Below are 25,582 nucleotides of genomic sequence, written 5' to 3'. Positions count from 1 at the left end.
GCAGCATGGCCAGAAAGTTTACAGCAGATTAGGGACAAGCCTGAAAGTACAGTTAAATGACTGAGATGTCAAGGGAACAAATGTTGAGCCAAAGCTTTGGCTCAAAACCTTTCATGACAACTTCCTGGGGAAGCCATGCCGGGCTTAGCCATTTGACCCAAAGTCAGGGAGGACCCAGGGTTTAGTCCTGTATATATCTGACTGGCTAATGCGAATGGGAAACTGTGTGACCCAGCCCAGAATTCTCCATACTCCTGTTTTGAACTTGAGGGTGCCTGTTGGGGAGGATGATCTGGGACACTCAAACCAGAGCCCACCAAACCCAGCTCCTGGTCCCCAACCAATACTGAAGTTAGCCCATGATGTCCTGTGGGCAGGTCACTTGGGCGTGGAGAGAACTCGGGAGAGGGCGCTGGTCCAGTTCTTTCAGGCAGGTGTTTATCAAGACACTAAGGATTATTATGCATCCTGACCAGAATGCCAGGTGAGGGGCTCTGCAGTGTATATGCAGGTGACATTTTAACCACATCAAGCAAATGCAACAGTTTCAGGACAACAGATGCAAATGGATGCACACTTGCTGGATGTAGGATAAGGTGTTTCCCGATGTAAAGTCTCCGATTGGCTGATAAAACATATGTCTCAGGAATTGAAGTAAAACTTTGTTTTTTTGTTGCTTTTGTTTTTTCCCTTCTGGCCCTTCCAAAACTTGATCAAAAGAAAGCTTGGATTTTTGTAAACAAGCACATTTCAGGGTTGGTATGAGGTCAGAGTGTTAAGTGCAGCTTCTGTCTCTGGTATTGACTTTCACTTACAACCTCACTGCTGGAAAAACACAGGCACAGCACAAGGTCTTATTAGCCTCTCTGCAAATTTCTCCTGCTATGGGGCTGGCTGTTTAGGGCATGGCTTTTAGCAGCCTCTTTGTGGTTACAGGCTCACAGCAGGGTTGCAAAATATAGTCAACCTCTTACTAGACAGAAGGCAAAAAGAGAAACGTAGAAAATAAATAAGGTAGGAAAGGAACAAGAGACACAAGGGAAAAGGGCCACAAAGGTTCACATCTCAGGGGGCATCTGGGACTTAGCCAAAGCCAGCAGAGGTGGTGAAGTCATCTGGGTTCCTCCCTCTGGCCAGGACGTGTCTCAGGGTCAGCACAGTGCAGGCCCAATGGAAGCCTGGGTCCCAGGAGGTGGTTAGGGCAGCAGCCACGATAGTGAAGTTCGCTCCTTTGTGTTCTCCCGTCTTTCAGTCCACCAGCATGTGTGTCCACTTCTCTCCTAGGGGAAGGATGCCAGAAGGGAGCAGTGGGTGGTTTCCTCTCATCCTCTCATCGTTTTGTCCACCTACTTTCTTACACACCAATTTTGGGTCACTGAGTTCCAGTTCTATGCTTTTTCTTGTTCACCACGCATGATCTTAACACAGTCCTTGAGCTACAGCAGGAAGACTTTTGTTGTTGTTAATGACTCCTTTACTCTGTCTACCTTTTGCACCTTTTCCCTTCAACATTTGTTCTTACAGGTTATTGTGACACTTTATTAACTTTCACTCACTCTTCCCAGTTGAGCTCACAAACAGGGTCAATTTGTAGGCCCGATGATCACAACAGCACAGTGCGCTGTCCCCTTGAAGAGGTCTTGAACTCACAGCAACTTGTTCAATTGAATGCTCAGCCAGAGATGTTGCATAATTCAAGGTTCGTTTAATTGTTCTGGAAGGAAATTTGTCCCAGCTGGAAGACCCCCATATACCTCGATGCTCTGCATTCCGGAGCTGGCTGGCAGAGTACCAGTGCTCTGGGATTTGAGAGAGGAAACTACCATGCATAGGTATAAAGAAATTGTAAATAACTGGAAACCATTCCCCACTACTCTTTCCAAATTCACTATGAGCCGATTCTGTATTCAGGGGTCTCCAAAGGCTCTTCCCTCAATGACTAACACTTCTAACAACCTTACTGAAGCCAAGGGTCTCCTTTGGAAACCCTTACTCACTCAGAGTAGCATTTTACTCAGTGGGCAGCCTCAGTGCTTTCAAAGGGATTCTTTGTGCAGTTAAAGTACTATTCAGCATGAGGTAGTAGCTGAATTCCTTCCCAAAGGAAGCAACATTACAATATTGGCCATAGAGTGATTAATAAAAATCCTTAGCAAATCCCAAACACCTGTTCTGAGGCATTCTCGGGCAGTCCCTTCTACTGCAGTAGACGAACAGGACTTCTCTGGTTTTCCCTCCCCATAGGATTTAACAGGGACATAAAATAAGGCCCAGGCTAGGGCCACGTCTACACCGCAGGGACTCGAGTGGCATGACTATGGCAAACTTTGCAAAGATTCCTTAGTTAGGCTTGACAAACCGCCCGCGAGGCAGGTACAGAATCACATCCTTGACCACCAAAATGAAGCCAGCTTTAGAGTGGAATCTGTTTTAATAGCGGATGGCAGCGCTACACAGACTTCAGGGAAGAAGAACGGAAGGTGGAATGGGCTCTGAGCACCTGCCAGACACCCCCATCTTTTACTAAAAGTGTTATTGGGTCCTTAATGACAATACATTTTCCTCAACAGGCTTCTGACCTGGAAGAGCTGAGGAGGCATGTCTAGCAGCATAGCACTCCCTATTCCTACCCTGGTGTAACGGTTCAGTGCTCACTTAAAATGACGTGGTCTCCGACAGCATGTGTGAGCCCTGCCTGCTTAACAATCTGCCCCACCTTGCATTTCGCTGACGCTCGGATTTCCTTCCCCAGTCCTGGGGAATAGCTCTGGGTAGCTTGAAAACGTGTACATTTCACCAACAGAAGTTGGTCCAATAACATATTACCTCACCCACCCTGTCTCACTGATAGCCTGGGACCAACAGGGCTCCAACACTGCGAACGACAATTGAAAAGGTAAGTCACTCAGAGAAGTTGGCTCAACGGTAGACAATTTGGTCATATAAATGCCCAACACATTTAAAATGAGGCTACGTTTTCATAAATCTCAGACAGGAGTTAATTATGCTTTGAACGCATTCAAGTGACTGCTTGAATTCAGGCCAAGTCATTTTCTCAGGCAGTAAAATACATTCAATCAAACTTCAGTGCTACAACTGCTGTTATACATCAAACTTTCACACGCTAATAAATGTTCCTCATAGAAAAGCATAAATACTCATCTATCCAGATTTCTCACTCCTATATTGTTTATATTAGGACACATTGCTTGCATTTTCCATATTCCATTGTTATTTCCACTTAAAGTATTTGTTGCACATTCTGCTGTTAGAATAAACGTCCCAACCGCATATACCAGTCATTCTGCACAACACAGCTAAGATTCCCTTTTCTTCTCATTCAAAGGGACGCTTGTGACTGCTTCCTTATAATAACAACAAGGAGGCCGGTGGCACCTTAAAGACTAACAGATTTATCTGGGCATAAGCTTTTGTGGGTAAAAAAAACCCCACTTCTTCAGATGCATCATTCCTTACCATGGCTTTTCGTTCTCATTTTCTGCTCTCCTGTTTGCATTCTGGTCTCATCAGCTTAAGCCCATGCTGATGTTTCCCTGCATTTGCCAAACCTTGATTCCCCCGCCCCACCGCATTTGCAAACCTTGATTTTTCCCGGCCGTCTGTGTTCTCAGTCAGAAGCCAATACTTCACCTTTATGTTTCCTCTCGTGTGTATGTGCGTGTGCAGCATTACTGATCATGTAATTGATGCTGACCATAATATATGCATAGCAGCAGGGGCAGCACACACATTATCTGTGACACCAAATGGTAGCTATTTTTAAAACCTAATTCTTGGCATCAAAAGCAGCAGATATAATAGACAAAGAGGTAATATAAATCTCTATACATGGACTATATCATTATTCACTAATGGTGTAGGATGGGGGAAGAGGAAGAAACCATACATTCTCAGCACTAGATATTTAATACTATGCCACTTACACCATACGTTCAGAGAATGGTCACTGTTATAGGTGATATGGGCTAAATGAGTTAATATTGTCACTAAAGAAAACATTCAACTCTTGATTAGGGAACATTAACCGTATTCTTGATTATAACGTTTTTCTACAAACTATCATTTGAAAATTCTTCCTTGCAAGATTTTGCAGTGATCGGGCCAGTGTTGGACCAGGAAGTATTTCAAGGTAAAAAAATCAATAACAAAGTGAAACATCTTGTCCTCCAGCAATATTTATAGTCTCCCTTAACTGGTGGAGGAGGGGAAAGTACAAGTAGTAACTTCCGGCTTCTCTGCTGCTTAAAACCTCTAAAGACTCTTCATAAAGTTGTTTACAAAACAATTAGAGCAAATTATAGTGTTGGGTGGAATCTGGGATTAGGCAAGATTTAGAGCAGCTTCCACCACTTTAACTGTGCAAAGGATCCTCAAACAGTTGAGGTTACATGTGTATTTTTATCATCCTTTAGTTATTCAGGAATCTCCTGCTTCCACATTTTGACAACGGCAAGGCCGGCAGGAACACACTCCCAGCATAAATCTTTCAAGAGCTTTCTGAAAGCATTATGCGGTCCAGCAAACGTGCCCGGTGTTATGTCCCCACCAGTGGTTGTCTTCGCCTTCCCTCTGTATTGCAGAAAATGGCTGACCCCAGGAGATTGAGTGAATGGATGATGAGTCCTTCTGGTGACTGGAAGTGACTTGGGATTACAAGTCTCTGGGGGGGTGTGTACACTGGTAAAAAACCCACAGCACCGAGTCTCAGAGCCCCTGACAGCTAACTCCCGGGGCTCAGGCTGCAGGGCTATAAAATGTCAGTGTAGACATTCGGGCTCTGGCTGGAGCCTGGGATCTGAGACCCCAGGAGAGGGGAGGATCTGAGAACCCAGACTCAAGCGTCTACAATGCAATTTTTAGCCCTGCAGCCTTTACCCCTGCCAGCCCGGGTCAACTGACCTGAACTCTGAGGCTTGGTGCCTCGTACATTTTATTGCAGTGGAGACAGGACACATCTCCAGCCCAAGCCCCCCAGTCCCGAGGCAGCTACTGGAGCCAACCACGGCCATTTATTAGAGCGCTGATGTATCCTGAGCTAGCAATGGACTGGACTAAATGCCTTAACGAGTGCTTTTTCTTCTCTAATTGCTATGATGACTGTAGCCAAGCTATGCCACTGACTGCCTTTCTCCCAGTCTGTCTCTGACCCAGTATGTCATGCTCAAGTTCCCCCCCTCCCCCATTCCTCTGCAGAAAGGCCAATAAACCCTACCTGCTCCCCAGGGCCATGCTTAAGATTGAAATTCTAAACCTGAAAGCATAACCTTTAGTTTATAAGAAAACCCAGACAAAACCATGTCCAGGACCAAGATACCACTCACTCATCTTGACGTAGCCTGGTCCGGGCGGGCGGGACACCTGGGTTCTATTCCTGCTATCCACTTACTGTGTGACCCTCCAACAGCATTTCTGTTTTAACTTCGGGTCAATATCAGTCTGGTCCAAGCAGGGTTAGGTGATGGGGTGTTAGAAACACCCGTGGCAGCCCTGCAACCTGTCTCCACCAGAGCTCTCAACGTTGCTAATGCCGGTGGAGCTGCATGAGTCTGAGCAGGGCCAGGAAACTTTCTACAATTTTCCCTAGCAAAGGGCCCTCTAACAAACATTTCCTAACCAGTACAGTGCTGTCAATCAATGGGATTACTCTGGGCTACATGGCAGGAAGTGCCAGCTGGACTGGGCCTACCCTGTACAACATGCAGCGAAGGGGTAACCCTGAAAAACAGATCCGTAGTGATACTTTGTTCCAAAGGGAAAGGAATTCTGTTACTCCCCATTTCAGTCACAGCTCTGTAGATTTTAAGGGCCAGGTGGGACCATTAGGTCACCTATTCTAACCTCATTCTTAAGCAAGGCCAGAGACTTTCACCCAGTTACCCTCTATCAGGCCCAGTTACTTGTTTGACTAAAGCACGTTGTCTAGAAAAGCATCCACCCTTGATTTGAATCTACAGGAAGGAAACTGGTCCAAGTCTCCTCTCATTGCCACTGTGGGCAGAACTGCGCAGGTGCAGGGATCATTTAAAAGCCAAGCACTGATGGAACTTTTGGGTAGAGGCCCTTGACTTCATCCCTCTCCATAAAGCACAGTGGGTGTTGATGTGATCCAAATTCGGGGTGCCAACCCTTTAGGATGGTCCTGGAGTCTCCAAGAGTTAAAGATGAATCTCTAATTAAAGCTTCGCTCATGTGACGAAGCCTCCAGCAATAGGTCCGACCAGAACTGGCAACCCTAATCCAAATGCATGTGGGTCTGCTCTAAAACCCAGCTGAAGCTAAGGGGAATCCTTCCCCTGGCCTCAACGGGCGTGGGATTGGGTGCTTTGGGGCGGGGGGGCTGGAAGGACAGGAGCAAGCCTTATTCCCCCCACAGTCTTGCAAGCCGGACCGTGTTCAGCGCCTGCCCGCGGGACGCGGGAGGGTCTGAGCTATTCGTTGCCGGGGCTGTGGTTTCACCACCCGCTCTCCCTTCGGGTTCCGGCTCCAGCCTCTCCCCGCTTGCGCGCTGCCCAAGCGCGGGGCCGGCGGGTTTGTGCGCCGCAGCCCAGCGAGAGTTAACGCCGGAGCCGCCTCTCCATTGGCGGCCGCCCGGGCGGGAGGGGCGGCGCAGCCCTTGGGCTGGAAGTTGGCGGGTCCGACAGGCGCCTGCCGCCGCTCGGCTGCGGGAGGAGGCAGGAGGCAGCGCCGGCCCCCTGCCCCGGGGACGCGCTGGCGGGGCGAACTTAGCCGGGGGCTCGGCGCACGTCGCTCGCGGCCGCCGGCGATGCCTGGGGCCCGCGGACCCGCAGGGAGCCAGCGGGCCCGCGAAGCGCTGCCCCTGCCCGCCTGCTAGGGCTGCGGCGCCCGGCCCCGCTCCCTGCCCCGGGCGCCCGCCCGCCCGCCGGCCGGCCCAGCATGCTCCGCCCGGGCCCGCTGCTGCAGTCGCTCGCCCTGCTCTGCCTCTGCCCGCGCCCCCCCGGGCCCGCCTGGGGCAGGCTGGCCGCGGGCGCCGCCGCTGCCTGGGACCCGCCGCCGGCCCGCGGCCCCGGCGCGGCGCCCTGGTGCCCCTACAAGGTGTTCGGCGAGGGCCAGGCCAGCGGCCGCCTCTGCTTCAGGAGCCCGGCCCGGGACTTCCAGTGCCCGCCGCCCAGCTGCCGGGCGCACCGCTCGCCGGGCCGCGCCCTGGTGGCCAACGTGCTGGCCAACGGCAGCGTGCTGCTGCAGTGGGGGGCGCCGGGCGGCGACCTGCGGGGCTTCGCCCTCAACTGCTCCTGGGCCGGCACCTACACCCGCTTCCACTGCGACCGCGTCCAGCTGGGGGCCGCCTGCCGCGACTACCTGCTGCGCGAGGCGCACGGCAGCGTGCGCTACCGCCTGTGCCTGCAGCCCCTGGCCCGGGCCGGCGGGCCGCGCGCGCCCCGCGCCGAGTGCGTGGAGTTCAGCCTGGAGCCGGCCGGCCTGCGGGACATCGTCATCGCCATGACGGCCGTGGGGGGCTCCATCTGCGTCATGCTCGTCGTCATCTGCCTGCTGGTGGCCTACATCACCGAGAACCTCATGCCGCCGGCCGCCGCCCCCCCCCGCGCCGCCCCCGCCGCCGCCAAGAGGGGCACGTAGGGCGCGGGCCCCGGCGGGGTGGGGGCCGCTCCGGAGCCGGGGCCTGGAGTGCCCTCTGCAGCCGGGGGGAGCCTGGGACCGGCCCCTAGAGCCGGGGGGCCTGGAGCGACCTCTGCAGCCGGGGGGGGCCTGGGACCGTCCCTGGAGCCGGGGGGGCCTGGAGCGCCCTCTGCAGCCGGGGGGAGCCTGGGACCGGCCCCTAGAGCCAGGGCCTGGAGCGCCATCTGCAGCCGGGGGGAGCCTGGGACCGGCCCCTAGAGCCGGGGCCTGAAGCGCCCTCTGCAGCCGGGGGGGGGGCCTGGGACCGGCCCCTGGAGCCGGGGGGCCTGGAGCGCCCTCTGCAGCCGGGGGGGGGGACTTGGGACCGGCCCTAGAGCCAGGGCTTGGAGCACCCTTTGCAGCCAGGGGACTGGAATCTGCCCTGGAGCTCTAGAGCCAGGGGGCCGGACCCAGCCTCTAAAGCCAGGGCCTGGAGCTCTCTCTGCAGCCAGGGGGATGGAACTGGCCCCTGGGACCGAGGCCTGGAGCTCCCTCTTCAGCCAGGGGCCTGGAATCCTATACCCAGCTGGGGCATGGTGGATCCCTCTCTATCCAGAGTACTGATGGACACTTCTCTTCCTAGCTGACTCCAAAATGCATATTGATCACAGTGCTGTAGGGGGTAGACTTTGACTAAAGCGTTATCTGCGGGTTACCAAAGCCTATAACCTTTCTAATCCTGCTAGCGGTGACAATGAAAGTTTAAATCCAGAGGAAACCAATGCTATCACTCAGAGCAGATCTGCAACAACCTGAGGCACCTCAGTACCATTGTATGACTCAAAGATTTTTTGAGTTGTATCCGGTATTATTTTCCATAGAGGACTTTCTATAGATCAGTCTTGACTAGACCAAGGGAAGTTTTAAATAGCTAAAGAAAACTGTGTTTAGAAAGAAGCAGGGGAGAAATAGTTACACATTCAGGTGTCTGAACATCAGTGTTCTGTGATAAAGAACTTATACTGTGAAATATTTGTGAGGTATGTAATTGTGGTTTGGGCATGGGCATGCAGACATTACTAAGAGAAAAGTAAGTGTTGTCACGGAATCCTGAAAGATTGGGTTATAAGCTGCCTTTGAGATAATGTTGATGTGTGCATTTTATTGTGATTTTTAGAACTAAACATTCCGCAAGACGATAAAAGAGATGGGACAAAGAAAGCCCCAACTCCTCACACTATGTGCCATAACCTAGATTGTTACATTGTTTTGCAATCGTGTTACACAGGAAAATTCACAGGAAAATAGAGTAAATTTAGTAATAGGATCAAAATTAGGCATATTAATTAGTGCTGATTTAAAGCATTCAGAAATATAAGCCTGTTCTTTAGCACATATTTCTTTAGGTACCACCTTCTTTATGAAGGTGTTTTTCTTCATTTTATTTGCAGAGCAGTTGTTAAAATACCAAGGTCTTTTTGTTTTAATAGCAAATTTGCCAAGTGTATCATTTAAAGGTTTGGAATTTTTGTTTTCTATTTTTGGTTTAAAAAAAATAAATTACAAAGCAGCTATTCTGCCTGAGCCATACCCAGTTTTCAAACTTAAAATATCTCCGTGAGTTAAAAATAAAAATCAGGAATCTGCATGAAGTGCCAGCAAACCTGCAGTTTTGAAAAGTAAACGAACTTATTTTTAGAGGCCTCAAATCAAAAAAGCACTTAAACACATGTTTAACTTTAAGCATGTGCTTAAATCCCATTGATTTAGATGTGCCTAATTGCTTTCCTGAATTGGAATGCTATCCTGAAACTTGGCCAAAGAACGTAGATCAATACAGCTTAAGAAACTCGGGGACTGATGCAGAGTCCACTGAACTGAGTGGAAAAACTCCCATTGACGGCAGTGGGTTTTGGATCAAGCCCTATGCTGCGCAGCTCAACAACTCAGAGGCCCAGGCCTGCCCCTATTGAAATCAACAGGAGTTTTGTCATTGGCTTCAACAGCGCTAGGCCCTTTCAAAAGTCACAATGTTTTTAGAAAAAAAAAATGGATCTAGCCAATGAATCTCCGGTTTCTGCCTGCTGCAGTTTAAAAAGGCCAATTGAACAGAGTCTGAAAACTGGGCTTCATAATGGAAACATGACCTGAGCTTTAATTCTAACGATGTGAAAAATACACAATAATAACTACTATGGCTAGTCTTTGCTACCCCATCTTTGACAGATGCAATACACCTTAGTTCCACTAAGGTAACACTTCCTAAACGCTGAATTCTGTCATGTAGTAGCTGAGTATTTTTAATACAGGAACAAGAGCTGTAATCCACTCATTCGAAGTGATAGTAAACTAGGATTTTAGCTAAACTCTAGTATTCATTATATTGTGCCTTAGTGTTGAAAGTTTGACCCACTTATATTGACCTTTCTGTTCTTGTTGTAAATGTTATAGGAACATGTGTACCTCCCACAGTGTTTTGTCTGTTTGATAGGAAAATAAACTTAGACTCGCTGAATATTACTTGAATTTTAATGTATATTTAAAATAGAGTAAATTACCTTCCTAGAGCTTCTGTGTTAGTTTCTGTTTAGTGTTGTCTCCACATAGTTGACTGGTGTAACAAAAATCTCACATTATATCACATTAAAAATAACGGTAGGGGGAAAATAGGGTTTGTGTAACGGTGTATTATTAATAGATCACATATGAAACTCAAGTGTTTGAATAAACACATATGTTTATAATCCGTAAATGCCCATTGGCCATTTCTTAGGCAGTATGGAAGACCTAAAACTTGTAAGTAGATGGCATATGTAGAAACCCTCTAGGATCCGTTGTTAAAATACAATATTTGTACTAATCAGATGAGCGCAGCCATACTACAGCCTACATTTCTCTTTTTTTCTACATTGTGTGTTTTAAATCCAGCAAGCAAACTTATTTCCCTTTAGGACTGAAATAATTTGAGGGTGGTCAGGAAGCTGAAGGTCTGTATTTTGTCAGACAAAAATACCTTTCTTTTTCGTTATTTCTTCATGTTTTCCTTCTCACAAGCAGCTTGCTGTAAAGTACACTTCTTCCCTTCATGAGTTTCTTGCCTATGAACCTTGGTTTAAAACCACCTGACTATTTAAAATATAATTGCAATCGGGGGATGAGCCCTGACAGAGAATTTCATTCACTTTTCCCCCCAAACAGAGAGAATGTGTGAAATCTGAAATTAGTCCAAGAATATTAAGGCAAGTTGTACCTAGTGAAGTCATGTCATCCTTTGTGTAAATCCATTGAATTCAGTGGATTTAAACCCACAGTGAAATTTGGCCCTGTTTCCTTTGAAGGCTTTGCATGCATCTACCCTATGACCAATTCTGGGCAGGATTACTAGAGTGGAACTAATATTGTACATTTCGACCAATTTCTGTCACTCGCTGTTGCTGTCTTGTCCTTCATCTTGCCATGAATTGCCAGACTTGAAAGTTAAATGTATAACTAATGAGCCTTGTATCACCTTGGAGTTGACCTTAATGAATTAAAAGAAAATAATAAAACCGTAATAGATTCTGACTGATACCTTTTTTGATCAGGTGAGTTAGAAGTCCTTTCTGATTCAAGTAGTGGATAAACCCACCAAAGGCTTGTCCTACTTATATTGCTTGCTGTAAAATTATTGCAACATCGTTGGTTATACAGGTAGAAACACATGGAATTTTGGAGCACCTGGTTTATGGAAAACATTGTCAGCATAATACTCCTGCACAAAGATTTTTTCCACCCCCCAAACAAACAAGTTTTCTGTACACACCTTTATTTTTTATTTGTTCTTGTTCAGTGTCCCACATATCTATGAATCTGAAACAAAAACACAGTGAGGTCAATAGAAAGTCACTCATGGACGTCACTGGGCTTTGGATTGGGCCCTATAGTGCTGCATTTGTTGTCTGCGTTTCTCAGCAAATTCGTTGTAAAAATATTTCCTTAAAAAAAAAAACCACAGCAACAACACTGGTGGTTCAGCTGCACAGCAAGAATGTTCTCAGCTCTGCTGGACTTTTCAGCTGTGGTTAAACTTTCACACCCATATTTTTGGTTTGATTTCTGGCCAGTATAATAGAATTGCAGCATTGCTTCATTTGAGGTTCTCAAGTGATTTGCAAGCAAGCGTAAGTATTTTTATTTAGATTTTAAAGATGAGGAAACTGAGGCACGGAAAGGTTATTGAATGACTTGTCCAAGGTCACACAGAACTGTTCTGGCAGACCCTACATTAGAATCCAGACCATCTGACTTCTAACCTGCTTTTAGTAAATAGAATTCACTTTAACAACTTTTATTTTCCAAATAATGGGCCAGATCCTCCGCTGATGTAAATTGGCATCATTCCATTGAGATCAAGGGAGCTATGCTCATTGACATCAGCTGAAGCTGTGGCCCAATCCATTTAGGTCTTACTCAGTTTGATATTCAATGGTTCATTCAGATTTATTGCCATTTAAAATAAGAGTATTAAAAATTAACTTTTCATTTCTCATCATCCATCATTGATGAACCATAATTTGGGACAAACATTACACAATTTCTTTTCACATATCTTCTCCTTGAGCTTCTTTGTAAAGAGGAGATCACAGTATCTACCGCATTTTAATAGCAGAGTTAAATACATGCGCTGAAGACTCTGAACACACTACGTTCCCTGCTGAATCACTTTCCCACTAATAACAACATGGTCAAAACAGCCCTGGCTGGTAGTTCACCTAGTGCAGTTTCCACCCCAAAGTGGCTGAATTTCTGGAGTGGGTGAAGTGAGCTGTTATTTATTTAGAGTGTGGTAGTACCCCTAATCCCCTAAACACTTTCCAAATACTGAGGGGGAGAAACAAAGTCCCTGCCCCGAAGAGCTTGCTGCCTAGATAGATAAAAGAAGCGGGGACAGAGATGCAGCATACAGGTAAGGCCCCAGCCCTTCAATCAGATCTGATAGTGCTGATCTTTCCCCTGTGAGAAGTTCCACTGAGCCAAAATGATCAGTGTGCGGATAAACACGTCTTTTGTTTTTAAATAGAAACTATCCCAATCTAACTGTTAAATGAGCTGTTCTTACCTCCAGACCCAAGCCTCATCTACAACCCTAAATTACTTTAATCTGTGTACTCACAGAACCAGCTCCTGATCTCAGTTACACTAGCAGAAACAGCATCAGTTAATTCCTAGATTTATGTGTGGATCTTTCAAATAAACTGCATCGGTAGATGGTGGTAGGGAAAATCCACTTGCTACAACATCTTCCCCGCTCTACCCCATATAAAGAGACACCCTCTAGCAATGTCATCTGCTTTTCTGGATTGTATTTCTGCAGCATGTTGGGCGGGAGGGGTAAGAAACCAGAGCAACAAGATGTACTACAAAGGTTTAATCCTGTTGGGGGAATTGCTGCAACTCTCAGAAGGGTTATCTTATCAGCATTACATTCATTTCTATGCATTATGGATGGGATGTGTAAAATAATATTGTATGGCTTCTCATTGGCTTTCAGTGAATTAAATCTTGACAATACATCACAGTGCTGGGGCAGGAAAAATTAGATAATTCTCTCCCTTTGTATATGATGTTAAGCAAAACAAGAAAACAACATGTTCAATAACAACCCATTTGCAATTGATCTTTTGATTTTTTTCTACAGCATGAATAAGGAATTTCCTATGTAGCAATAATGGGTGTGTTACGTGTATGTGCCCTGATATTAATTTGATCCAGACAAACTGTGTTAAACTCAGTGGTTGTATAAAATGGGGCAATTAAATTAAGCATTGTTAGCCAGTCTCTGCAAAATACACAGCTTGTGCTGAAGGGGTGTGATTGATCCTGTTCCATTTCAGACAGCTATAAAGAGTTGGGGCTAGATCCTCAGCTGGAGTATCTCTGCACAGTTCCATGGACTTCAATGGCACTGGGCTGATTTACACCAGCCCGGGAGCTGACCATTGTATATTAATATTACGGAGGGAAAATGGAAATAGCTTCTGCTGTGTTATCTCTACCTTAGCAACTGGGGTGTTAAAAATCCAAATGCTGCAGTCTAAGGGGCGTTTGGACTCAGGGCTTACCTGCTAATTTCAACACAAATACCCTGCAGTCTGCAGGCCACGTGTGCAGCTGTTAAAATAGGATCCGGCTGAATTATGCCTGCAAGCAAGTTTTCTCTGTGCCCTTGTGCTAAATGGGAGAAAAATCGGTATTTGTGGAAAGGTGAGCAAACGGAACTCTTCTGACTGGTGTTGCCTTTGAATCATCTCAACTCCCAGGCAGAGATGGCCTCAGCTTCAGGCTAAGGTGGGTTTTTTTGTTTTGTTTTCTAATTCCATTCGGTTTTGTGTTACATCAAAGGGAAAATTCAATGTGCTTTGCTTCTCTGTGAGGTGAAGGGAAGGCTGGTGCTTTGCTTCCATGGAGACCTGGAGTAGTAATCTTGCAGGGTTGCAGGCCACTAGGCTGGTTTTCACCAAAACATTGTAGAAAGAAGAGGGGGTAGGTTGAGGGGAGGGGAATGGTAAATAACAGCTACCTTATCGTGTCCCTGTGTAAAAGTCTTGCAGTTATAGTAATGATGCTTGGTAAGGTCTGTTGCAGGCTAATTGTGAGCAGATGCATCTTCTCTCCTTCCCCGAGTGTTATTTGAGGGCCATCCAAGCTGAAAACCGGATCCAGTCTTTGCACTGTTTTCAGAGTGGTGGGGTTTTTAAGCTTCCCTTGCAATGGCTGAGCCTGTCTCCACTCAGACCTGGAGAGATTATCACCAGGGATGAAAGAGGGCCTCTTTCTTTCATTCAGCCCTTGAGTAGAGAGAAGGGGGTTTGGTTGACCAGGCCCCAGGCCAGGGAGCTCCGGGGAAACAGAGAGACACTCCAGTAGGGCTTTTACTTATTGATTTGTTTGTTTGGTTCCTGGTTGTAAAATAGAGTGGAAGGAAAGGCAGCTAGAGGCTGTGAGGTCAAGGAAGGATGATCTTGTGATTAAGGCAGTGAACTCAGACTCGGTGTGACGGGATGTACCAGATCCTTCCTGGCCCCACGCTGGCGCCCTCGTCACACCTGGATGCAGTTTTCAGTTCTGCCACAGACTCCTACCTTGGGCATGTCTCTTAATCCCTCGGTGACCCAGTTCCCCATCTGTGAAAAGGAGAGGATGATACTCCCTTTGTCTGCTGTGTCTAATTACAGGGACCAGTCCTTACAATGTGTGTGTGTGTGTGTACAGTGCCGAGCACAATAGGGCCCGAATCTTGGTCAGGGCCACTAGGCATTACCACCATGATGATTATAATAAATTGGTGCCAGTCTGGATTAAACCTTGACTACACAGTGACAGTGATTTTTGCATTCAAATCTGAGCCTCCTGAGAACATTTTCTGTCCTGCCCTGTGACAATGGGCATGTTTACTGCAGAGACAATAATCTTCCTCCTGTTCACACGCACAGGGCTCAGGTTCTCCGCAGCTAGGCATCCTGAAACCAATACCACTGCATGGAGTGTACGTCAGGGTGGAGTCTGGCCTCAGATGCTTTAGCAGATAAGTAACAACAACCAGTTAGGACTTGATCCACATGGAGCTGTTTGATCCTTCTATTATAGGTACTTCTCTGTCCCCCAGCACCGCAGTCCCTGAGTGCCTCACAATCGTTACTGTATTTATCCACATGACACCCCTGTGTGGTAGGGCGGTGCTATCATGCCCATTTAACAGACTTGGAACTGAGGCCCAGAGCGGCTTTTTAAGGGGATTTAGGTGCCTTACTCCCATTGAAAACAATAGAAGTTAGGTGCCTAAATACTTTCAATAATCTCAGCCTAAGTGACTTGCCTGAGGTCATCTGGGAAGGCTGTGGCAGTGCAGGGAATTGATCCCAGGTCTCCCAAGTCCTCAGCTGACCCTGTAACCACTGGGCCCTACTTTCTCTCTGCTGATGGAGGTGGAGCTGCCATAGGGGCAGGGCACAATGCCATTTCACCTGGCAATCCAAACCCTGGCTGTGCAGTTTATCTAGTCACTAATAGTGCTTGTGCTGAGTTGTGTTGCTCTACCACACGGTAACAAACCCACTATTGCTTCTCTTCTCTCTCGCCCCAGAAGAGGTGCCGGTATCCTTTATTTGCTTGGCAGGCTCATGTGTTTGCACATGATGGGGCTGGTGTTCCCTACCGCTGGTATGAAGATGGATGTGCTCATTTTCCTGCATGCAGATGCAGGCAGGTTTCCCTAGCTCAGTGACTGAAGTGGAAATGTCTACTAGGAACGAGGCAAGAATCTGCTTACAGCAGCCTAGCAGAGTTGGGCTTTTCCCCCTTCCTCCTCCTTCTCATCCCAAAGCATCTTTATGGACACGAGGAGCAGAACAGCATCACCATCCATTCCTGACCAGGGCTTTTTCCTCTATTGACCCCCCATCTGGTCATGTCCCTGTGTACCATGTCCTGCCATCTGCTCGGTGGTCAGCCTCTAGGTTTGACTAACCTTGGTTGCAGTTGCATTATTTTATTTGGTCTCCTGTGATCTGTTTATCTTCTGCAGCGTCCCCACCATCATTATCTGGTCAGCCGCAGCCAATCCTGTTCCCTGACTTCACATTCTACTCTCCTTCCCACGTCTTCATGGGGCTGAAGATCATTCTGCTTTACACCTGGTGTCTTCCGAAGAACTCGCTTCCCTACTGCCTTCAGCTTTCTGACAGCTGTTTCATTTAATGCAGCTGCTTCCAGACCACAGAGTAATACCCTCAATGCACTGGTTAGATACACTTTCACTTTGGTACCAAATTTAATATTTTTACCAGTCCATAATTACATCAGCTTCTGTGCATCACCTTACCTAAAGCCCATCTCCTTTTAATCATATCCTTGTTGGAACTGTCAGCACTGATCAAGCTTCCTAGGTACCCGTTAGATTTTACTTGTTCTAGGATTTCACTGCTGCTGCATTTAAACACTTCATCAATTGTCCCTTTTCTAAGATGCAACCACTTCTTTCCATTTATTGTAGGGCCAAGTCAACCACACCAATTTTCCAAGGTAGCAAAGAGTGTCATCATCCTTCAAACATGTCTGCCAGTTACCATCTGCATAAGCTTAACTCTAGATCACCCAATGTCATGCTCTCCAACTCATCTACCGTTCCTAACATCCCATTTAAGAACTTGATGAAATGCAATGGTGATTTCATGCCACCTTGCCATATCTAAAACTTTGGCTTGAACCAATTGCTTAATTTTCCACCAATTCTTATGGCACTACAGGAGTGTTCATACATAACTTACCATCTGTAATAACTGGAACTTCATATGATTTTACCACTTTCCAATAATGCTTCTCTCAAGCCAAATCACTTTTCATAGCACCCTCCAACTGAGGATTTCAAAGCACTTCATACGGGTGAGCAGAGTAAGCCTGGCACCTTGGGGTGACTTGGTCTGGATAATTATTCCCAGAGGGGAGAAGTGAGATACAGCATCTTGTCCAAAGAGACACAGAACTCGTTAGCAAAGACAAGGATAGAATCCAGCAGCATCTTATATAAAGGGCTTTATTTGGCCACCTTTACTCATGCTGAGTAGTCCCTTTGTTCTTGAGCCATCCCACTGAGAGGCAGTGTGGTGTAGTGGGTAGGGCACTGACCAAGGACTCAGGGTTCTAGTCCTGGACCTGCTTGTGAACAGGGCAGGTTACGTCTCCTCTTTGTGACTCTGCTTCCAGCCCGTAAGCTCATCGGCGCCGGGACTGCCTCTTACTACGAGTTTGTCTACGCTGCAGCTGGGACTGTGTTTCCCAGAGCGTGTAGACAGGTGCTAGCTCTGCTTGAGCTAGCATGCTAAAAATAGCAGCGTGGCGCCGGCCGCACAGGTGGTGGCTCAGGCTGACTTCCTGAGCGTGCCCCTAGGCGGGTTTGTACCCGGGTGGCTAGCCCGAGCCGCTGTCTGCGCCGGCGTGGCCATGCTACTAGCGTTTCTGCCTGCAGGTGCTGGGAGGCCACTTCCAGCTGCTGTGCAGATGTGCCTGGAGTGTCTGTACGGGCCTTTTCTCGAGTGCGGCCCACAGTGATACAGATCACAGTACGAAAATGATGGAAATGGAGCTACTTTATGTAATAAGCTATTATCCAATGTGGATACGGGTGGGTACTGGTGTTTTCAATGGTGAGGGATATGTGAGAGAGAGCTCCAACACCCAATGTCTTGGAGAGCTTGCTACCTACAAAAGGAAAAGTTTAAATATATGATTTAGCAAAGACTGGCAACCTTCACTGAAAGCCTATTTGTCTTTGTTTCTTGCAGGCTTTAATTGCACTAGTCTCTGTTGTCCATTGAAATATGAGGTCTCAATGTTATTTAATTAAATGCATCACCTGAAAGGCTCTGGCATGGTAAATCAGCAACACACACACACACCCGCCCCCGTTGCTGGAACGTTCATTTGTTCTTAGCTTCATGTCGCCTTATCTCCTCCAGCTACTCTGGGCTAATTCCTCTTTGATTGCAGTGCCATAGACCAAAGAACAAAAAGCTGGACAGATCAGGCTCCCCTGCTAGCAAATCAGGCTGCAAGCTTCTCTGCATCTTCTCTGTTACTGAGCAATGGCAAACTCGCCCCCTCTCCGCCCCCATGAGGAGCAGTGCAGTCCAGTGAGGACCATCACGTGAGAAGGTACAAGTGCACTTTGGGTAATGCATGCAAAGCCTGTTCGGTAATGGATAAGACAGAAGGGATTTCTCCGCTTGAGGATCATTCATGCCATGGTGAGCTAACACCTTACTGTGTCTGAGCAGCTGGACAAAAAACTAAAATACTGTAAAAAATCACTGGGTGCCAGGATAAAACTGCCGCTGTCCCATTAGTAATAGTTCATAACAGATTTTTGGATCTAGAATTGCCCTGGCTTATTGGATCAGTGATCCATCTAGTCTGATATCCTGTTTCTCTGACTGGGTCCAGTGCCAGATGCTTCAAAAGATGGACTATTATAGAGTAATCTATCAACAGAGGAAATTTCCTTCCTGACCGTTGTGATTTAGGCGTCGGTTTATACCTGAAGCATGGGAGTTTAGAGCCCTTATAACATTTTTGTATCATTTAATGTAACTGAGGATGTTCTCATTACCTATAAAAAGTCTGATTCTTTTTTGAATGCTGCTAAACTCTTGCCCTCAATAATACCTTGTGACAGTGAGTTCCACGAATTTAGTTATGCAATGTGTAAAATATTTTAATGGGTTTTCAATGGTGTAACAGATGGAGGGGGGAATCAGCTACTAGATATTGATTACTAACTGAAATTCATCATCTTTTCTCTGTTTCTGCACAATGGGACTTTTCATTGCTTTTTGAAGAATAGGAAAAACAAATACATTTGCTGAGCCCAAAATCCAGATTAAAGGATTATCTGCATCACTCTTGCATGGAGCAGAGTCAGCCAAAGTACAGCCCAAATATAGCCTGTGGAGTCCTTCAGTGCAGTTCCCACCAACTGCCTTCATCTTTAAACACAGATGTGCTCATTCCTGTCCTAGGTTGCTCTGTCTGGTTCTGGTCCTATCAAGCCAGAGCACTGCATGCCAAGGTCTGTGGTCTCTTAAATATAAAGATGTGGGGTGAAATCCTGGCACCATTGAAATCAATGGGAATTTTGCCACTTACTTCATTGGAGCCAGGATTTATTTTCACCCGTGGTTACCTGTTGGGCAAAGGTGGGTCTCCCCTGCTAGAGAGGCAGAGACCTCTGAGTTTCTCAACAAAGAGGCTTGCGGATTACTTGTGCTTTAAAATGTGTTAAGTACACAGAGAGCCTGAAAGGAAGCGAATGTGTCTGAACAGAAGCTGGTTTCCACAGACAACAAGATTAAATCTGCTAATACACTTACTGTCACCAGCCCTGGCGTCCAGCTGATGTGGTGCAGCAAAATGCGGCTAAAATGCTATTGCAAGGATTAGCTCGACTTCCTCGCCTGTCAACTGGTTCCAGCCGGTGTGGTGGCAGCAGGGAATGTAGCTGCAGCTGGGCTTGGTTGGGGCCTGGAGGTGGGGGTGGAGCGGAGCAGGAGAGTCAGTTATTGAAATACTTAAGGAGACCTATTTCAGGGGGTTCGGTTCATACCCTGAAAGGTAGTACAGTGTCTCTCTCCCATTGATTTCAGCCGGAGTTAGGTACCTAAAAACCTTTGAGGATCTTGGCCTTAGTGCTTCTAGCCTTTCACATCTACCAACACAGGCTCAGTTCCTGACTTGGTTACAAGTGAAAATATGTGAGCATCTGAGTTTTAGTCTCTAGCTCACAGTGGATGTTTTCCCTCACCCCTGAACCACCCTCCAATTCTGGATAATTAATGATCACAGATCAGGTGGTGTCATAGGCCAGGAGTAAGGTGTGTTGACAGGGAAAGGCAGCTTGGACAGCATTTTCCTGCACAATGCCTAGGCCTAGCTAATGCTATCCGCTCCTCAATTCCATGAACATCAAGTTCACCCCCACACAAAGCCAGGTGACATTCCCAGATTCCTGACACCTTTATTTAAAGGGATAATTTTACCGCTCACTAGACCCTTTGAGCACTGTTCAGTGACAGCCCCAAAGCTTCGAGGAGGAGCTGGCAGATGGAACCACGCAAATAGGAACTGGCTTCCAGGTGGTGCTTCAGGTGCAAAGACATTGAGGATTCCTAACTGCAAACTCACCATGATGTAGCAACCTGACTGGAAAACACTTAGTGTAGCACCGTTTGCTAGATCTGCTTTGTGTGCAATCCTTGATCATATGGTTGGAAATTACAAAGTTACCTACTTCTGAATAGGCTCCTCTTTGTAAACAGCTGTGCACCTAATAGAACATGGGTGCAAGATTGTCCTGCAGTGTCCCCCTCTCCCTGAGACTATCGCAGGGTTTATCCTGGTGCTTGAACGTCATAAACGAATAGGCAAAGTACCCATGACAGCTGCAAGCAGCGTGAGAGGTTTGGGGCTTATCAAGAGAGTTTCTACCCCTAGTTCCCCAGATGGTTTACAAAGCTGGGTAAATGTCATTATCCTGGTTTTATGGATGGTGGCAAATTTAGGCATAAAAATGTTGACTTGCCCAAGATCACAGTGAATCAGCGACTTAGCTGGGAGGAAAAACAACGAGGAGTCCTTGTGGCACCGTAGAGACTAACTCGTTGTTTTTGCTGATACAGACTAACATGGCTACCACTCTGGGTCTCCCAATGTCCTGTTCTCTGGCCACTGGACCACCCTGGTTCTTGCCCCACTAGCAAATGCTCACATTCCCTCTAAGGCTCTAGAGGAGCAATTAAGGCTGAAAAGTGGCTATGGGTCTATCTCTTTAAGAGGAAGAAAGCAGGCTGAGGTCAAGTGCTGCTGCAAAATGAGTTCTCAGATTGTTCCCTTTAAAACCATCTTTGCCTAAAGAAGCCAACATATGAATTTAGTGCCACAAAACTGCTGGTGACTTGTCTCTCTTTAAGGATGAAATATGAAAGGGAAAGAGCTCTGTGCTTTATTTCTCAGGGCCAACAGCACTTCAGCAAACCAGTCAGGAGACAGAAACTCAGAGGAAAGAGCTTAGAGATAAGATGGAAGGGAAAGGAGCCTAGCAGGGAGAGGAGATGAAGGTAAAACAGCCATTCCAGGAAGAGGGGCATGGACTGGCTGGGTAAACAGGTTTTACTGATGAGATGAAATTAGGAAGGGAGGAAACTAAATCAGATCAGGGAGGGGGCCAGAGAAAGTTGATCATTTAATGTTCTTTGTTCTTCTTTTCTGAGGGGAATTTCATGCTGGTGCCAGGTGCTGGACTGAGACATGGAGGTTAGTGTCATCGGCCCACAGAGCACGGTTCCCCTGGCCTGTGGATGTTGTTATTAATTTGTATTACAGTAGCTCCTAGAGGCCCTGTAATATGGGGGCCTTTGTTAACACCCTTTTGTGACAAGATGGGGAGCTACCCCTCCCTGGCTCCATCCCCCTTATATCGCCACGCCCCATTCCAGCTGGGTCCTCAGTAGTCTCTGTCCCCTTCAGGATGGTGGGGAGTCAGACATTCTGTGGCTAATCAGCCCGAGGTCTCCTGGGTTTAAGACCTTCTCCAAAAGCCACACCCACTCCACTGGGTTCCAGCTCAGGACCCTTGTGTGGAACAGCCTGAGCCAGTCCCTTGCTGCTCCTTGAGCTACCTCCTGCCTCTTCTCCTCTGTGGGCTTCCCCAGCCTCTTGTCCAGCTTCTCCCTCTTTGGGGTGTTGTTTGTCTCACCTTCTCACCAATTTGCTGGAGGGATCTGTGCTCTGCAATTCCTCTGCCCCTGGCGGCTGTCCCAGTCCCCTCCTGTCTTGCAGCCCTTTTATCCTGACCTCGACTCCCCACAGCAGTGAGTTCCACAGGTTGCCTATGTACTGTGTGAAGAAGTAGCCAAGTCTGGAGTGTTTTTCTTTGTAAATGAAAAAAACTTTTTTTTTTTTTTAATAAGTGTAATTTTTCAAGGGATCTTAGCTGCTTTTACCAAACCTGCCCTCAACCCGCCATTTATTTCCCCCTGATGACTTTTTGGACATTTACCCAAGTGCGGCTGGGCTTTGGGAGCATTCCTGAAGGCTTTGACAGAGGCAGATCAGGACTCTAATGCTGAGCTGCCCTCTGCTGCACAGTGGAGCACTCGGGATTTTTCTTCCAGATGATACAGAGACCTTTTGACGGACAGCTCAGCACAGCCTCACTTCAGAAATGACACATGTCGGACATCTCCAAAGTCACAAGCAGTCTGTGCACTGCTATTCAATTCTGCTCAGGTGTAACAATCTCAGCTGTTTCAGGGCTCCCTTTAATAAGGGCTTTAATCTCCCAAAAAGCAGCCCTGGATAATTATGGCTCTCATAATGCTGCTGCTGGGTCCCTTTCTAGCCGCCTGAGAATTGCTCTGGCACGTCGGAGAGGCTGAAAAGAACTTTCATTTTCGTTTCTCCAGGGAGGGGGGAAACCCCAAAATCAATAAAACTGACCTTGAGCTAAGAACCGGCTTTGATCCTTTTATGATCGGGTAATTGAGGGAGGCTCTTTCTGATTTAATAAGCAGTTTGATTGCAGGCCAGATCACACTGAAAATTACGGAAAGGGATGCGCTGCAAAAGCCGTGACAGCTCTCCCTTGGCATGAGGTTATAGTTTAGAGAGGAAGATGCAGAGAAGAGAGACTGGCTTTGGGAAGCAGAGGTGGGTGGGTACCACAAATCATTTCCCACTGGCATTAGCTTGAATTTGAAAGTGGATTTGCTTGGGCTGCATACGTGCCCCTTCGGGGTTCATTTGTGTGGCTGAATTTGCTCCCGTGACTGTCTAGAGGGAGTAAGTTGAAAACTCTCAGGCCCAGAACACTTGTGCCAGATGGATTCTCAATTCTTATGCACAAGCATTTGCCCGCTGTGAGCAACCTATTTGTGATGTGTGCCTAGAAATAGACCTAGTGAACAGACCCCAGTAGGGTGAAATTCACCCTTGGGCAGGGGGCCAGCACAAGACTTGTGTACCACTATGAGGGCTTTAAGGGTTGCTGAGGACTTGTGCTGTTCCTTTGCACAGGGTTGAATTTCACTCACACTGGAGGGAATTGCAGTCTGCTCATGGAACGATCATGAGCAGAGAAAAGAGGTGAATTTATTATTACTGAATACACAACTAGTCACTGTACTCAGCTCTGCTGGGAGATCATTACAAACCAGAGTGCATAGTTCTCAGTGCTGCCAGTTCTCACTATTTTACTGTGAGTCTCCTGATATTTGGTGTTTTTCCCAAAGCCCCAGCTCCTGGAGTCATGTGAGCATGTCAGAATCTCAGCTTTAATAATAAAAAAAGGTTTCTAGTCTTCATGGTTGCAGCAGCTATGTCTCTACAGCAGCCAGCGGTGTGATTTGCAGCTTGTGTAGATGTACTTGTGCTAGTTTTAAATTAGCTTGCTCACTAAAATAGCAGTGAGGATATGGCGGTGCGGGCTTCAGCGGAGGCTGCACAAGTCCACCTGGCGCCCCTGGGTATGTACTTGCTTGTGCAGCCTCACTTCTCTTTTTACTGAGCTGGTGAGAATCCAGCTAATATGGCTAGGTCTCACAAGCTGCAAATCACACCCCTGGCTGCAGGGTAGAAGTAGCCTGGTGAAGCTTGAAAACATGACCCAAGTGCATCCTAAAGGCTCAGGTTTCAGAGTGGTAGCCGTGTTAGTCTGTATCCGCAAAAAGAACAGGAGTACTTGTGGCACCTTAGAGACTAACAAATTTATTAGGGCATAAGCTTTCATGGGCTGAAACCCACTTCATCGGAGGCATGCAGTGGAAAATACAGTAGGAAGATATATAGATATACACAGAGAACATGATAAAATGGGTGTTGCCATACACACTATATATAACGAGAGTGATCAATTAAGGTGAGCTATTATCAGCAGGAGGAAAAAAACCTTTTGTAGTGATAATCAGGATGGCCCATTTCCAACAGTTGACAAGAAGGTGCGAGTAACAATGGGGGGAGGGAAAGAAGCATGGGGAAATAGTTTTACTTTGTGTAATGACCCATCCACTCCCAGTCTTTATTCAAGCCTAATTTAATGGTGTCCAGTTTGCAAATTAATTCCAATTCAGCAGTCTCTCGTTGGAATCTGTTTTTGAAATTTTTTTTGTTGTAATATTGCGACTTTTAGGTCTGTAATCGAGTGACCAGGGAGATTGAAGTGTTCTCGGACTGGTTTTTCAATGTTATAATTCTTGACGTCTGATTTGTGTCCATTTATTCTTTTACGTAGAGACTATCTGGTCTGGCCAATGTACATCGCAGAGGGGCATTGCTGGAACATGATGGCATATATCATGGTAGATTCAGAAACCAGAAGATAAAATAAAAAGAACCTAAAACTTATTATTAAAAAAAAAAAATCTCATGCTTTTTGGGGACCTGACTCATAGTTTTTGAGCTATTGGAATTGGCAATACTGAGTTGTTACTCAAGCAAAACTTCCCCTCCCCTCTTGCATGTATTCTTCCTCATCAGAAATCTGGCGAGTGCATCCCCAGTACCCCACACTGTCTGACATCCAGCAGGGACATTTCCCTGGGTGGCAAACTGGAGCTTTGCTTTTCTCTCTTTTGACATCTCTCCGCTTTGGGATCATTAGCAAGAATGACAATGTGGTGTCGCGATGGAGAGTTGATTCGGGTAATCTCTGTGCATTTCACTCCAAGATTTCAAAGCACACGTGGCATTATTTTGTGAACTCAGGCAGTGAGGAAGGAACCACCTTTCTGCATTGCTCACAAGATGGGGAGCAGCCCCTGTGCTAACAAGGGGTATTTTTAGATGCTTTGGGCATGTGGTGTGCAAGAACAGAAATGTTGTTATCATAGTGTGGCTTCTTCGCGGCATCATAAATAAGGAACTAGCTTGCTGCCAATACAGCCCAAGAAAGGACACAGCAACAGACAAACACACTCACTGTCGGCATCATTTTTCTTGCTTTTCCTGGAAGGAGATACAAACTGTGGTTGACAGCTGGAGTGACAGGAGCCGAGATGGTTATTGCAGCTGACTCACTAGAGCAGGTGAGTCCGATTAGCTCCAGCCAAGGGATATAATGACTGGGAGAGTCTACAGAGAGAATAGAGAGCTGTGGGCAAAAACCAGATTAGTCTTGCAGGGAAAACCTTGAAAGAAACCAAAGCTCAGGAAGAGGCTTAGGCTGAGGTCTGTTTGTTAATTACTACCAGTAAAAGCACAAGCCAGAAAGGGGGGTAAGTTTGTTCACTGTGTTGTCTGTAGGGTGGGGTGGAGGCTGCCTGTTTGCACCCTGTCTCTGGTTTCCTTTTGTCATTACTATTTGTATTATCATAACACCTCGGAGCTTGGACCAGGACCTCCATTGCGGTAGGCACAGCTGGGCGGACACAGGACAGAAAGATGGCCCTTGCCCCTAAAGGTT

At 46.9% G+C, this 25,582-nt stretch overlaps 1 protein-coding gene and 1 long non-coding RNA gene across 2 annotated transcripts; both read left to right on the top strand.

The window, feature by feature from the left end:
- The first annotated feature begins 6,915 nt into the window (after positions 1-6,915).
- FNDC10 (fibronectin type III domain containing 10) lies at positions 6,916-7,617 on the top strand. Its single transcript, XM_074934055.1, has one exon. The coding sequence runs from the start codon at positions 6,916-6,918 to the stop codon at positions 7,615-7,617; it is 702 nt and encodes a 233-aa protein (XP_074790156.1).
- A 6,021-nt stretch (positions 7,618-13,638) lies between these two features.
- Positions 13,639-24,682, top strand: LOC142000681 (uncharacterized). Its single transcript, XR_012642305.1, has 3 exons — positions 13,639-13,923; positions 18,121-18,377; positions 24,413-24,682. It is a non-coding gene; the product is annotated as an uncharacterized LOC142000681 (long non-coding RNA).
- Positions 24,683-25,582: the final 900 nt, after the last annotated feature.

This window comes from Natator depressus, chromosome 18 (assembly GCF_965152275.1).
Source record: "Natator depressus isolate rNatDep1 chromosome 18, rNatDep2.hap1, whole genome shotgun sequence".
Lineage (NCBI taxonomy): Eukaryota > Metazoa > Chordata > Testudines > Cheloniidae > Natator > Natator depressus.
The sequence above is the reverse complement of the archived record's forward strand: the minus strand, read 5'-3'. Positions and strand labels throughout refer to the sequence as shown.

What these genes read in the sequence shown, in the direction of transcription:
- FNDC10 (XM_074934055.1), top strand. Translation starts at nt 6,916, where the DNA reads ATGCTCCGCCCGGGCCCGCTGCTGCAGTCGCTCGCCCTGCTCTGCCTC.